This window comes from Solea senegalensis, linkage group LG14 (assembly GCF_019176455.1).
Source record: "Solea senegalensis isolate Sse05_10M linkage group LG14, IFAPA_SoseM_1, whole genome shotgun sequence".
Taxonomy (NCBI): domain Eukaryota; kingdom Metazoa; phylum Chordata; class Actinopteri; order Pleuronectiformes; family Soleidae; genus Solea; species Solea senegalensis.
In genome coordinates this window covers 18311614-18326600 of record NC_058034.1, presented here as the reverse complement: position 1 = coordinate 18326600, position 14987 = coordinate 18311614, and the positions used below count along the sequence as shown (strand labels likewise).

Genomic DNA, 14987 nt, shown 5'->3' with positions numbered 1-14987 from the left:
TTTGTGATTTTACTGCCTTCTAAGGTAAAAAAAACAAAACAAAAACCAAAGTGACACGGGTTTAGTGTAAATAACAGTAAATGCAATTTACATTTTTAAATTTGTATCAGTATATTCAAGCGTGTGTTGAGAAGGGCGTGACAATCATGGGAGTGCACATCCACTGGCAGTGCTCATGGCACAAAGGGAAACAAAGGTCACAACATTCCTTAATTTGTTCTGATTCTGTTTCAGTTCTAACAAGCCTGAAATCATTTAATTACAGCCATCCAAGATATCCTGTTCAAAATACTACAAGTTCATTCAAGATTAATTCACCGATGTAGGTAGTTAGGTTCTTATTCGTGTCGGCACCTGCGGGAGTAAAGGAAGTAATAGTCTACATTCAAAATCAGGTTCTTCCAATTTAAACAGCACGCTCAGAATAGTTGGATAACATCCAACATATTTATGTAAGTTTTGTCAAGTTGAGGAACCAACTTTGAGTTTTGGCAGCTAGATAAATGTAGGCCTATTTTAAATTACATTTCTTTCACTTTGGGTGGATCTGGCCATTTAACATAGTTACAATGTGCATTTAATAGCAGCAATCTAATTCGGCTTAGGACATCCATGCTTCGGACCCATATATAGGCATTTCTGTCAAGTGATTCATTGGTTCCGAAACGGAGCTTGTTTCTGCGGAAATCTGCAGTGTAACACACCACGCAGGCGCATTAAATCTACCAGCTACGCGGATGTAGTGGCCTGTATTTTGTCAACGGTTAGTAGAAATATAGTTGCGTTTTGTTTTCTTTTGTAGGGGGCGAAACAATAATAATACGTATGTTAAAGTATCGGAATGTTTTTTTGTGAAGATATTAAACCATAAATGGGAAAAAGTCTGAGTCTTGGCATGGCACTCGTTTGTTTTGCTACCCTGCTAGCATCACTGACTAACGTTGCTACTTACTGTTTATAAACTATATTTATCTACGTGTGCACAAGATACCATTGCTTCATACGACTCTACACTCAGACCTGCTGCGTGGTACGATTTTGAAACTAAATCTATCTTGCTAACGTAACGGCTAAACCGCGTCCAAGTAATGTGAGTGCAGTGTTGTACAAACATAATGGACAGAGACTTGTTAAGGCAGTCTCTTTTGTATCATGGAGAGTCCTTGTTCAACACACTCAAATGTGAGCAAACGGAAAACCCAGACTTCCAAGCTGTGCTGCCTGACTTGTGCAAAGTCACGAGTGAAAGGTAAGCGAGAAAGTTGTGACTCTTTTTTTCATTGCGCCAGCATATTACTGGTTTTCGTGTCTGGTAAATTCTGTGATCACTGGTATTTGGGTTGGAATGATGTGACCATTACACCAGCAGGGACTGTAATGACGTAGTCAAATACATATGCAGGACTTTAACATAGAGTTACCCAGCTATAATATACATATTAGTATAGCTTCCACTCTTCTTGAAGTGTTTAATGGGAATGTGTATCCACTCATTCTATATTTCACTGGTTCGTTTTATACCAATCAAGTACTGCTTAGCTCTTGAAGTAACACCATTATCGCCAACGTTAAAATACATTGGTGTAAATAAGCCGAGCCGAGCTCTAGTGAGAGATAAGGTGACTCTAATTATCATTATTATTATTATTATTATTATTTAACTAATACATTTTTAGGAATCAAATCCACAACCCACCACTGAGCTACTGTCACCCCGAAAGAATAAATAAATAATAATACAAATAATAATATTGGGCATATATTGATATCTTTAATTTGAGTTCTGTTACTCCTCAGAACAAAGAATGTGTGTTTTGATGAATGTGGTAAATGGAAGTGTTTTTAAAGCTCTGTCAAGGCCTGCACAGACTCCTGAAAGAAGTGTACATACCTGGTGAATCAAGTGTGTGCTGAATCTTTTCATCTTATCTGATTTTAACATCCCTTTTAGATAAAAAAAAACTGAAATCTTGCATAGCCCATGTCTTTTCATCAATTAGCTGGTAAAGTATAAATATAGTGCTGCAACTAATAACGTTTAGTATCAGCAGATATCCAAATTCATCTCTTGGAATTGTCTCAGATATTTGCAATGAAGTTTCTTTTTTGTAACAGTTTGTTGTGTCATGTTTTGTTTAAAATAAAAGAAATTATCTTTTAGTTATTTTGGGAAGCTACTTTTTTCCAACAAAGTAATCAATGATTATTGTTGTGCAGTAATTAACCTTTTTGCCATGTCTGTCGGTCATGTGAGCAGCAAGAATAAAAAAATGTAGTTAAGTACAAGTACATTTTCTGTGGGTGTAGGGAATGTACCAAGAAATTAGTTATTAGTGTTTGGTGGTGATACAAATCTGGAGTCAGGGTTTAAAAAAAAAGTTATCATTACAAGAAGGGGGAATGTTTGAAACTGCATGAAACTAAGGAGTCTTGGCAAAGCTTTTTTGCTCTCTGATCTCTAGTTTTGTCAGAGAAGCACATGGTTACCAGGACGGAATAAAAGCAGCTGCTTTGTTTGTAGCAGGGGTGAAGAGCAGGGCAGCCCACTTGTGGAACAGTTCATTGCCAGGAAGGCAGACATCCTGTTCAGTCCGGCGTGGAAGACAGCCACTCTTCAGCGAGAGGAACATGATGAGGAGGAAGAGGAGGCTGCAGGTCAGTGCTCTTTAGGCAAAATGCCAAACGACGTTTTGACAAAGTAGTCATATTATAAATGTGCACTTGCCAGACCACAGTGAAAGATTTGAACAATAATAAGGCACACATTGTTTGGATCTCAGCTGCTTTTTATCCAACCCTACTGTGTTTCATATGTATTTTTGTTTGTCAGGGCTGCAACTAATGGTTATTTTCATTATTCATTGTTTAATTTTTGTGAATTAATATTGATTTTCTTAGTATTTTCTCTCTCTAATGTGTCAGAACATCATCTTCAGTTATGCTGTTAGGACACCCAAAGATCTGCATGGCTGAATAAAAAAGGTCTAAAGTCAAAATGTTTTGCGTAGATGGACTCACAACGAAATAAAGAATTTTCAAATTCTCTCAGTTTAGTTCAGCTTAATTGCTGCTGCTGTAGTACTTATTTTCACATGCTCTGCTTCTGTGTCTGACAGAAGGATAACTTTGTAATATTGTGTTATACTTTTAGCAAACATACTGTGGTAGTAGGACAAGGTGACTTTTCCACGTCCCTGCAAATTCATGTTCATGTTTAAAGCATTTTCTCTTTCTGTTGGTCACACACAGAACAATTTGTGACCATATTATGATGCATATTAATTAATTAATTAATACGTAGTAATGGATGAATTAAAATCATAAACACAGGTTCAGACAAATGAGATAACAAACAGCACCTTCATCATTTCACTGCAACTATTCAAAAACATGAGACATGACTGAACAACTTCGTTTTCTGTTATGTGTGTGTGTCAGTAGCTCATTTCATTTAAGGGAGCAGGCCCTGTGAATTATTATCAGAAAAAAGTGGGGTCATGATGCATTTGAGGGGAACAGAACAGCAGGAGTCTTAAAATGAAAGAAATAAACTACAATAATAAAGTGGTTTTATCCTTATCTCTCATGGACAGTTGCTCAGATCATCATTTGGCTGAGTCGATAGCCAAAGGTAATCCAGAGCTGGAGCTTTAAAAAAGTTAGAGGATGTTACTTTGCTGAGGTGCTGATTAAATCGTTATTTTATCATTGCTTTCCCTAGAGCCCTATGCCATCATGCCACCACTGGAGATATTCATGGAGGTGTCATATCAAGAGAGAAGATCCGTGATGTACAGGGACTTGGAGAGAGGAGATGTGGTGGTGGGGAGGATCAACAACATAAGAGAATATGGTTTCTTTCTCACTCTGCTGTGCATGGCAGGAGGATTGAAGAGAGACATAGAAGACCTCGACTTGTCGGTAAGTCAGCAGGCTAATCAAACCAAATTTGGCCGACCCCTCATAAATCTCATCACATATCAAAAATAAACCAACAGTTAAAAAATGGGGTAATTGGATTGTCCCTGGGTGGTTCTGTGAGTTTCTAATGTCCTGTTTAGAAGTGGTCAGATATTGTGGTGGTGGCCACAGATGAGTCAGCGTATTTGAAGTGGATGGACCTTGGACTACATTCAGACTGTATATATTATTTTATAATAAAAACTTTATTTATATAGCATTTTTCTTACAAAATGTTACATTGCTTAACAGTCCAATCAGGCCTTATTATAGGCCTTATATTACAAGATGTCTTGCCTGGTCGCTGCAAGGAAAGAAAAAAGCCCCACTAATCTCACAGAGAGCTAGCACTATGAAGCTTTGAACAGCATAAGTCTCGTGGAATCAGCACTTTTTCAAATCCAAATTTTGGGCTACATATTAAATGGACTCAAATCAGAGTGGGAAAAAAAGCAAATCCACCTGTGACATTTGCTGTTCACACTGACCACATTTTGGCCACTTCAGCCTGCAGTCTGTGGGTAATCTGTGGTAATTGAAGTGATAGTTCAAGTTAGTACAGATTGTGTCAGTAACTCATAAAACCACACCTTAGATCAACTCATCCCTCTGAGTGCATCAGTCGTGTGTCTCGGGTGTGTCCACACCTCTACTTGGAGATGGATTCTGGAACAGAACTGGAATGACTGCTACTGACATTTCTTTTGTGTCTTTTAATAAACTGCACAGTAATAGATCCAACCTAAAAATGCTACAATGAAACCTACCTGACTTCTTCTTTATTGATTAATAAAGATAATTTATTAAGCATATTCTCCTTTCTGCTTTCAGGCTCTATGTCACGTTAAAGAAATACCTTCCACTGGCAGCCATGATGATCCTCTGTCCTACTACCAGATTGGGGACTTCATCAGAGGTCAGTGTCAGCAGAGTGTAGTGTAGACATGGTCAGTGTCAAACGTAATGCATAAAGATCAAGTTATTACAAAATAGAAGAAGCGAATCTTTAGTAGTCTTTTGTTTTGTCACTAAAGCAACCAAACAGTTGCCATCAATCAACTTCAGAAGTATCTCAGACATTTAACGTGTCTATTTTGGGTTCTACAACTCATCAATTAATTGATGACTAAGTTGAGAAAATCGAGAAAGTAACCGACACATGAATCGGTTATAAAATAAATTGTTAGCTGCAGCCCTACACTCACTCTAAGTTAGACCACTGTGTTGTCACAGTGTGAAAAAATTTATTTTATGCTCCGCTGAGCTTTCTTTTTAAAACACAGGGCCAGTGTTTTAGGTTTCAACACTGTTTTGTGTCAAAAACAAAGTTTTCAAAAATCACTTCAAATTTCTCAAAAATGAACTGGTGACAATATCTGTAGAGTTGAGTCCAAACATTCTCTGGAATTTCACATATGATGAACTTAGTGGGAGATTTTTGTTAGTTTTGCTGTTTTGTCATTTGTAACAAATCTTCTACATTTTCTGGTTCTCTAGCTGGAGTGAAAGACATCGACCGCTACCAGGAGAAAATCACAGTGTCCCTCCTCCAGTCCTGTCTTTCTCCAGGCCTGGACCACATCAAACTGGGAGTCCTTACCAAGGAGGAGCTGCCCATACATTACAGGTAATAACATATATCACAATCTCATTAGTGAATACTGGAGTCTTTTAGACTTTGACAAACGTATTGTTTTTATTTGAAGAAAAACAATGATTGATGTCCAGATGAGCATTTCAGCTCCATGTCAGAGGTCATCTGCATCCATAGAAACTCTTAAAAATGTATATGACTTGACCCTGCAGTTACACTGTGTATGTGTGTGCTTGTGTAAACAGGAAGTGGATTGTCTCCTCTGTAGTTGTTCAGAAAATATAACTATCGAGAAACAACAATATCTAGTCGGAAAGCAAATGTGAGAAACTGTGTCTCTGTTTCTGCCTGTCCAGCTTTTGCGTTATTTTCCCATTAACACTTGTTAAATTCTGGTTTGGTGAGATTCTTTTCACTTCCAGTCAAGATAAACAACCCCACCAACTTTATTGTGACATAGGTCACTATAACCTTTGTCGTTTTTCCTCATTCTTTGTGTGTTCAGTTCTCGGAGTCGTATCATGTATGTGGAATCTGACTGATCAGAAGATAACGCCACTCTAACATTTTTCCCTCTCAGCCGTGGCACCCGTGCATCCAATGACTCCAGTCAGACATATGAGCGAATACTAAGGACCTGTCATGGCTACCACAACCCCTGTGTAGTGGACTACCTGCTGGAGAAGGTGCAAATTAGTGACATCCATCCACCGTCGATGATGAGAGGTCTACAGAGGTAAACATGTTGACTGGTAGAACCTCTAAGAGTTTATAGTATTTTGTTATTTTGGCATTGGGCTCGTAATTGGAAGGTGGTCGGTTCTATCACTGGAAGGGCCAAGGGCTGGGGTGCCCCTGAGCAAGGCACCCAATTGTTCCCGGGTGCAGATAAGTGCTGCCCACTGCTCCTGCGCCCAGCTTTTGTGTGTTTACTACTGGTGTGTAAAAAGGATGGTTTTAGGCTTCCTGATTTTATCCAGACTTTTGATTGACGTGTCTCTTAAGTTAAGTCTTTGATTTGTGTGGTTCATCTTGAGAACTCCTTCAGCAACTGTTCATTTGATAATTGAAACCCAAGGCCACCAATGTGGTGTTCAGCCTCTTATGACACCTTTTGGTTGTAGACAAAACCAAACATTTGTTTTAAGTATGTCGAGTTATTAATGTAGTTCTTGTGTCTCCTCTCCATAGTAAACTTTTCAAGGAGGAGGATTTTGCTTCTTCAATTAGGAAAAAACAATCTGCATCCTGGGCCTTAAAGTGGTGAGGCTAAGCTTTACATTTCCTGCTTCTGTCTTGACATGTTCAATGTGAACGTAAACTTGACTTTCAGTTGTCCCTTTGTCTTCTTTTGTCTTCAGCGTGCGTGCAGGTGTGGACCACTTCAAACACGGTCGACATGTGGAAGCCATGAATGAATACAACAAGGCTTTAGAAATTGACACCAACAATGTGGAAGCACTGGTGGCACGGGGAGCTCTGTGAGTTGATTTTCATTTGTACTTATATTTCCTTAAGCCATTTACTTGTATCTATATTTTTTTCTAAGTTTTCTTGAATAAGATGAAATGTTTTCAAAATATGTAACACCAGAAAAGGTGAGTGGTACAGAGAAAGTAAATGTGGACAATATAAGCATACATATATGACATTTTGAACAGTTATTCTAGTTCAACCCTTAAGTGTCATTGTCACAGTCAGATTTGACTAATTTCTGTGTGCAGATGAGTAAAATGTTCAACCTGGAATTAGTAAGGCCATTAAGCAGTCTTACAAGATTTGTATTTGAATATTTTTCTTCCTACTGAATGTTTTCATTGTTTGCTCAGGTATGCTAACAAAGGCAGCCTCCTGAAAGCTATAACCAACTTTGAACAGGCTCTAGAAAGCTGTCCAGATCACCGCAATGCCAAGAAGTACCTCTGCCAGACACTGGTGGAGAGAGGAAAACAGTAAGCAGTTCATTTTGTGCATTAACCCCACAGTAGTGAAATAAAATAATGAGATTTATGTGGACAGTGGTTTCTCCCTGTGGTTTTGTTCACACTGGCAAAGGGTTTGTTTGTTTAAAAAAAACATTTATTCTCAAATTTACGACATACATCCTCGTGATACCTCAACCAGTAAACAGCTTTGGGATGTTTTTCCTCTTCATTTGCTTCCCCCACTGTCTCTGAAATTATCCCGTCAGTACCTCCCCTTTCAAACTCTGGACAAATAATACAAAATATTTTGGACTGTTTTCAGACAGAGGTTATGCAGGTAGGTCATTAAAGTGACAGAATATGACAGATATGCTGTTTTGGAACAGATGAGGGAACATCAACCGGTCTGATTTCTTTTACAAACAACAACAGATCACTGTAGATTTAGGAGCGGCAACATAAATACATTTATTAGGGCTTGGTTGTTGTTGATAAAATATGTTATAATTCTATGATTAGTTTCTTTATGTATGTACATGTGTGATTGTTTATTTATTTATTTATTCCTTAAGGCTTGAAGAGCAGGAGAAACTTGTGACAGCAGAGGGATTGTACAGGAGAGCGTTGTCTCTTGATGACTCAAATCCTGAGGCACAGGATGCCCTGCACAAGATCACAGACACTATACAGGTGAGTGGGCCACAATGCGTGCACGCACACACACACACACACCAATGGTTTGGGTGAGCTGGCGAGTTTGCACTGTGCAATATCACCAAGCTTTTTCACTGTAGTGTCATGTATGACTTGAGGAAAACAATGCATAAATAAATAAAACGCAAGCTAAAGCCAAAACGCATCACTCCGTGTTTTTGTTGGAGCCTGTTGGATGATTCACAGTTTGGCACGTTCATAACAACAACTCAGCCGCTGCTCGCTGCTTTAACAGCGGTTGAAACTTTCAGCCCTACTTTCCCGTGTATACTTGTTGCTGTGTGAGATAGTTTTGTCGATTACACAGTTACACTGTATGGACAAAGGTATTATTTGACCACACCTGTTAAGCACCATCTTAACGCTTCAGCATACCGACACATTTTGGACAATGCTATGCTTCCAACTTTGTGGCAACAGTTTAAAGAAGATGACTGTGCCCCAGTGCACAAAGCAAGGACTATAAAGACATGGTTTGACCCCCATCAGGCACCTTTGGGATGAACTGGAACAGTCAGTGCCTGACCTCATACGTGCTATACAGAATGAATGAAACACTTACAAATCAAGAAGTGTGGAAGCTGTTAAAGCTGCAAAAGGAGGGCCAATTTCATGTCAGGCGTCTGAATACTTTTGTCCATATAAGTGTGTCGTACCTTGAGCATTTTTGCCAGGGGGTTTTAATCTAGATTTTAGACTTTAGCTGTAGAAGAAAATAAATATGATACACTAAAGCAACACAATGAAGGATTTCAACCTTTATGTAATGTCTCCCATGTTTGTTTTGATAATACATGAATTTACAACTTGTTGTTTTGGGTCCCCGCCACAGAAATAACTACAACATTCTCCTTTATGGCATACACACATATTTTTTGAAATTGTTAAAAACAGTTTGGTTGTTTGTTTTTTCTTAATTGTACTTTTATTTGTGCCTCTTACTGGAACACAATCCCATTTTATTATACAAAGGAAAGAGCACTGATCTCGCTGACTCGGGTCAAAGCTGAACACTAAATATTCTGTTCCTGAAGTTATTTGCCCACCATCTGTAGCGATTTTTTTATAATGATTTGCTCTTTATAACTAGTTAAAACTGCGTGTCTGAGACTAGCAGTTGAATGAAGTCTAACAGCATTGACATAATGCTTTTACACCTATAGATACTATACTGAAAGCATGTCTTCTTCTTTTTTACCATGAGCACACACATGCAGTTAATGTGGTGGTTTGTAATACTGATCAAGTGTTTTGGTGTGTGTTTGTCTGCAATCCTGGGACTCTGCCCCTTGACCTTCCGACTGCCACTGCCTTGTCACCTGTCCTGTGGGGGTTAAACAAAATAAAACAAAACAAAACAAAAAAACTGCACAAATGACAACGACTCAACTCCTGGAACACTGGGTGTGTGGTGCCATGTCGCTGGTCCGTCACGGTAACGTTGCAACCCATCTCAAATTGTGTGTTTTTTGTCTGCCTGCACCTCTGTCCGTCCATCTATCTGCTTGTTCTCCAACTACCTCGCTCTTGTGTCGCACCACTTTCTCTATGGTAATAATGTGACTGTATATTCCTCCATCATTCCTGTTTCCCCTGGTATTTAACTGTAACGCTCTCTTTTAAAAATGTTTTGAATTCCTCTGCACTCTTCTTTCTGCTCTTACTCCCACCACATGAACGAATGACTTGAATAACTGAATGAATTACATTTCGGGCGGTCTCGGTTGCATGTGTGTCTTAAATGTCTCTTGTGGACTCCTGTGTGCCATTGTCGTGCATTGCCTCATTCGGCAACCGTGAAGAAATCAATTCGCCTCCGAGAAGAAGCGCTAGCTAAGGAGCAGACGAAGCCTAAGGGCGGCCAAACCAGCGCTGACAAATTGCGTAAGATCTTAAAAGAAGAGAAGAGGTGAGTTGGTTCCAATCTTCTACAGGAAAGGCAGGTGTGTACACTGGTCAGCCACAACATTAAAACAGGGACCTGGTTTTAATGTCATGGTTTATCAGTGTATTTCTTTGCCCCGTTTATTCTGAAGCAATCATTTATGAGACTTAAAGGGGCTAAATGTAAGAAAAATGTCCGCCTGTTGCTGAAAATAGGTCCAGTTCCATTTGTGTTTCCATGTTCTAGAAACTTAAGCAACCATGTTTTGAATTGGGTTTGTGGGAGCTGTTCAAAATGCTAAAGGTCGCAGTTGTACATATTTTACATTTCTCCCCTTTAAAACTTACTTTGGTTGTGCTAAAATGTAAAAGCATGTCATCGACTATTTGATCAGAATGAATTCAGCAGTGGTCGTCTTCCCTTCCTCAGGATGAAGAAAAAACGGAAGAGGTCTACCTCTTCCTTGTCATCATCTTCCGAGTCTTCCAGGAACTCCTCTGCTTCTTCATCCTCCTCATCCTCCCGCAGGAAATCCAAAAAGAAGAAAAAGAAGCATCGGAGGTCCGAGCGTAGGAGTAAACGCCGGAGCAGGATCTCCTCAAGGGACAGCAGGAGAAGTGAGGAGGGTAAGAATGAGAAAGATGGGAGGAGGGAGAAGGAGGAGGATGAGGAGGAGGAGGTGGAGTGGTATCCAGCACCTCCCAACACCTCTGCTACCTTCCTCAACCAGAAGGGGGGCCCGGGGTTTAGGGTGGATGAGGAGGTGGAAGCGAAGGAGTCTGATGAAAGAAGGATCTGTCATTTGTATTCTCTGTCGGCAGCCTCAGATAACGGAGATTCAGACTCGTCACGTAGAGAAAGAAAGAGAAGGGCAAAGACGAGGAAAAGTAGCCAGAGTAGAAGCCCAGAGAAAGAGAGTAGACTCAGCAGGAGTAAAGAAAGGAGGGATAAAAACAGGCAAAGAGGGAAGGAAGAGAGCAGGAGGAACAGCGACTCCAAAAGGAGAAGCAGCTTGGACGAGAACAGAAAGCGAAAAGTGTCTTGTTCGTCGGCCGACTCAGAGTTCTCCCGTAAATCGGGTTTCCAGTCTGAATATCCAGGAAACGGCAGCTCCGCCTCCAAACACCTGGAGAAGAGGGAGAGACACGAGTCCTCGAAGAGGAACTCCTTTGACGATGGTAGGTATAAGACGGAAGATGCGGATAGAGAGAAGGAAAGTAGTAAGAGGAGAGTGGAGGAAGAGGGCAGCAGGTCAGCTGGGAGAATCCGCAAAACATCGCAAAACAGTGCTGGAAATGGTGACGGTCCAGGGGAAAGTGCCAAAAAAGAACTTCCTCCTCATCTGCTCAATATTTTCAACCAGATTGCCCAGTTTGAGAAGGAGAAAGGAGCCGGGCCCAAAAAATAAAATGAACAACAGACCCCACGAAATGCCAAATACACGGGTTTTGAAAAAGGGGACTTCCAAATTGACGCCTATACATTTAATTCATTGTCCAAGCTTGAAACAACCCGCTGTGCTGCTGCTGCTGCTGCTGAAGGAATGAATGAAAAGGTCTGATCTAAGTTACCTTGATTGTGAATGTGAAAAGGAGTCCAGTATTTGTTTGAAACGTCTTCATTTGTTGTGGTGGATTTAAGGCCTGTGGTCAGCTGTTGTGAGACTGCCAGAGAATCTGAAGTCAGTGTTGTAATATTTTTGAAAAGATAAAAAACTAACTCTCTCTCAAATGTGATAACACATCATTATCCTTTAATGGTGGCCCTGAATGTAATTCACACAACTTGTATCAATGACTATGGTTGTTAGATTGTAGACAATAATCGTGACATCACCTGTGGTCATTTCAATCGTCTTTTTATACGTTTATGTGTTGCAGCAGTTGCTACAGGCTTTAATATCCGTGTCTTTGTTCAACTTGAGCTTTTTCCTGTTAAAGGTTATAAATATGATGTTCACCGTGTGCTTTGACAGCAACGGGTTGCCTACACAAGTCTGTAGGGGTTGAAGGTCGCGTGAAAGCGTCTTTTAAGGGGATAGTTGAGGGGTTTTTTTTAAAGTGGGGTCTATGAGGCCTTGACACGTTATCAACTGTGACCTTGGAGAGTGCACTGTGGTTTCTGTGGACAATTCTGGGAGCTGGACACACATCTGTCACTGATAACACAGCTGGTAAAAACGATTTAAGCCACTTAAATAAAACGCTTATTTAACAAAGGTCCACCAGCTTCAGCCTGTGATGTTTTGGGGATTTGCTGCTTTTTCTTTGACGGCGTTTTCTGCCTAGAAATGAACTGTTTTGGTAATCTATGAATCAGGTTTGAGTATTTTTTCAATATTTGAGTATGTCAATATTTTTTGGTTTCTTAGCTCATCGAACAAAGAAGTCAAATTTAGGTTTGTGGGGGAAACCATGTTTCGGGAAACATTTTTCGTCGTTTTCTGTTATTTTTCAGACCAAATAAGGACTTGCAAGGCATACAGGAGTTTGTCATCTGCCGCTAAATTCAGATTAAAGTGACAAAGCAGCAGTGGACCGGTATCTCCTGTGTCCCTGCTGGCTTCAAATGTGGTAGTGTGTTCAGCAAAGTCGGTGTTGATCATTTGTCAATTTGTCATCCAACCACACTTAAAACCTCAACTGTCCAGCTCATGTATGAACGGATTAAGAGTCTCTCTGCATGTTGTCCAACATTTGTGTCAGATTAACATTGTGTGTCATTGGTTTTACAGTGATCTACATCATCACAGGATATTGTAAATGTAAACAATGGAGTGGACGCTGAATGTTCACATCTCATATTTATAACCTTTAAGAAGATACTGCCTTCTGCTCATTTGTGCTTACTGTCTCTGTGTGTGTGGCGTGTTAAATCTCTGACTGTTATTAGTGCCAATACACCCTTTCCCCCCCCCTCCCCCTCAGCTTTAAATAGATGTAGTACAAATGTCCCCCTGTTGTCCCGCACATGAAAGGTTCTCAATCAATAAAACATTGAAAGTGTCACTAGTGTCATGTTATTATTCTTATTTCAATTTTTGTGTTGTAAGGAAACTAGTTTGTACATGAGTAAATGTGTCATTTAGTGAATTAATAACAAATAACTGGTGTCTCTATGTCATTATGACTTGAATAAAACATTCATTACATTACCTGATTGGTGTATATATTGTTCCTTTTTTTTCCCTTTACTGGGATAGTATTGTGAAAGTATTATTGGGAGTACTTTGATTAAATACTGTCCTCTAAGGTCCTCGAATTTGTAACAAATTTGCATCAAAGTCAGACTTTGAATATTACAATTTAAAATTTCAAGCATTTTTTTTGCCTTTGATTTAAAAAAAAAATTATTTTATGTCTTAAACATTCAGTAAAAAATATTTGATGTCTCAAAACATTGTCTGAAAAAATCAATCATAGAAGGTTTCATTTTTTTGCACTGAATTTCTTTGGAGACATTGAGTGTTTTCACACAACATTGAAAACAATGGAAGTGCTTGAAATTCTCTCAAAATTCAAAGTCTGATTTTGATGCAAAAAAATAATCAGCGTTAAAAATTCATATTCAAACTCTTCCCTCAAACTCATCTCCCTGTCTCTTATCAAGTTAAGCTAATGGAACCAAATGTGTCCCATGTGGCTTGTTGGTGCTTTAAGCTTCTTGGTGTCACATTTTTGATTTAATAAGTGAACACACACAAACACAGAGTGTGACCAGTCGAGCCAAAGTAGCTTACTTTAGGCTTAGCTGCCAACCTTTCACTCTCCACCTCAGTCATTACTGGTCCCATCATCAGTGACGCAGCACATGCAGTCCTAGTCTATCTTGTTAAGGCAGATTAACCACTAATATACAGGCAGCCTCTTTATCTAATAGTGACGGCACAGACTCAGACTGATCCTGTCCTTTCTGTCTCAGACGCCTGACGTTTTAATCTTTATAAATACTGAAATGTTGGAGAAGCTGCAGCTGGTTCTCACTGAGTTTCTCAGCCTGTGGTCACCGTAAAGAATACAGAGTATATATACGGGGGGCCAGATGCAAGATGCGTCACTGAGCATGTGGATTATCCTGCTGGCTTTTCTCATCTATGAGATGAATTTTTATTTTTCAATTAGTTCGATTTGTCTCGGGTTTGGCATGTTATTTATTCTTGTATACTGAATATGTGGGTTCAAAATAATAAATAAATTAAAGACAGCATGAATTCTGAGAATAAAGTCAGAATTCTGACTTTAGTCTCAGAATTCTTGACTTTTTTCTCAGAATTCAGACTTTGTGACTTTAATCTCAGAATTCAGACATTCTGACTTTAATCTCAGAATTCCGATTTCTGACTTTAATCTCAGAATTATGACTTTTCTCTCAGAAATTCTGACTTTAATCTCAGAATTTTGACTTTAGTCAGAATTCTTGACTTTAGTCTCAGAATTCAGACTTTGTGAATTTAATCTTAGAATTCCGACTTTCTGACTTTAATCTCAGAATTCCGATTTTCTGACTTTAATCTTAGAATTCCGACTTTCTGACTTTAATCTCAGAATTCCGATTTTCTGACTTTAATCTCAGAAGTATGACTTTCTGATTTAAATCTCAGAATTATGATTTTTTTCTCCAAAATTCTGACTTTAATCTCAGAATTTTGACTTTAGTCTCAGAATTATGACTTTAGTCACAGAATTCTTGACTTTCTTTTCAGAATTCAGACTTTGTGGCTTTAATCTCAGAATTCAGACTTTCTGACTTTAATCTCAGAATTAAAGACACCTGTGAGGTGTTAGTAAGGTTAGTCTCCAAAAGTTTTTAAATGAAGTATGTACACTTCATGGCAAGTTAATAAGGCATACCAATTCAATGGCTTATTCACAGTAGCTCACATGATTAAGACGACCTGATGAAGTGCAAA

General features: G+C 39.2%; 1 protein-coding gene across 2 annotated transcripts; it reads left to right on the top strand.

The window, feature by feature from the left end:
* The first annotated feature begins 703 nt into the window (after positions 1-703).
* ttc14 (tetratricopeptide repeat domain 14) lies at positions 704-13086 on the top strand. Of its 2 annotated transcripts, none has more exons than XM_044044194.1 (12): positions 704-1249; positions 2525-2655; positions 3722-3921; positions 4792-4876; positions 5458-5587; positions 6135-6290; positions 6746-6817; positions 6916-7035; positions 7384-7506; positions 8052-8169; positions 9996-10102; positions 10508-13086. In XM_044044194.1, exons 1-12 carry the CDS (start codon positions 1116-1118, stop codon positions 11484-11486), a joined length of 2355 nt encoding a protein of 784 aa, XP_043900129.1. In that variant the 5' UTR covers positions 704-1115; the 3' UTR covers positions 11487-13086. The 2 variants fall into 2 exon arrangements, with proteins under 2 accessions (XP_043900129.1, XP_043900128.1); XM_044044193.1 differs by having other exon boundaries at positions 2522-2655.
* Positions 13087-14987: the final 1901 nt, after the last annotated feature.

Excerpts from the sequence above, each read along its gene's own strand:
- ttc14 (XM_044044193.1), top strand. The coding sequence starts at position 1,116 with ATGGACAGAGACTTGTTAAGGCAGTCTCTTTTGTATCATGGAGAGTCC. Across the intron at positions 4,877-5,457 it reads GATTGGGGACTTCATCAGAG|CTGGAGTGAAAGACATCGAC; the intron begins GTCAGTGTCAGC and ends CTGGTTCTCTAG. Across the intron at positions 10,103-10,507 it reads ATCTTAAAAGAAGAGAAGAG|GATGAAGAAAAAACGGAAGA; the intron begins GTGAGTTGGTTC and ends TCCCTTCCTCAG.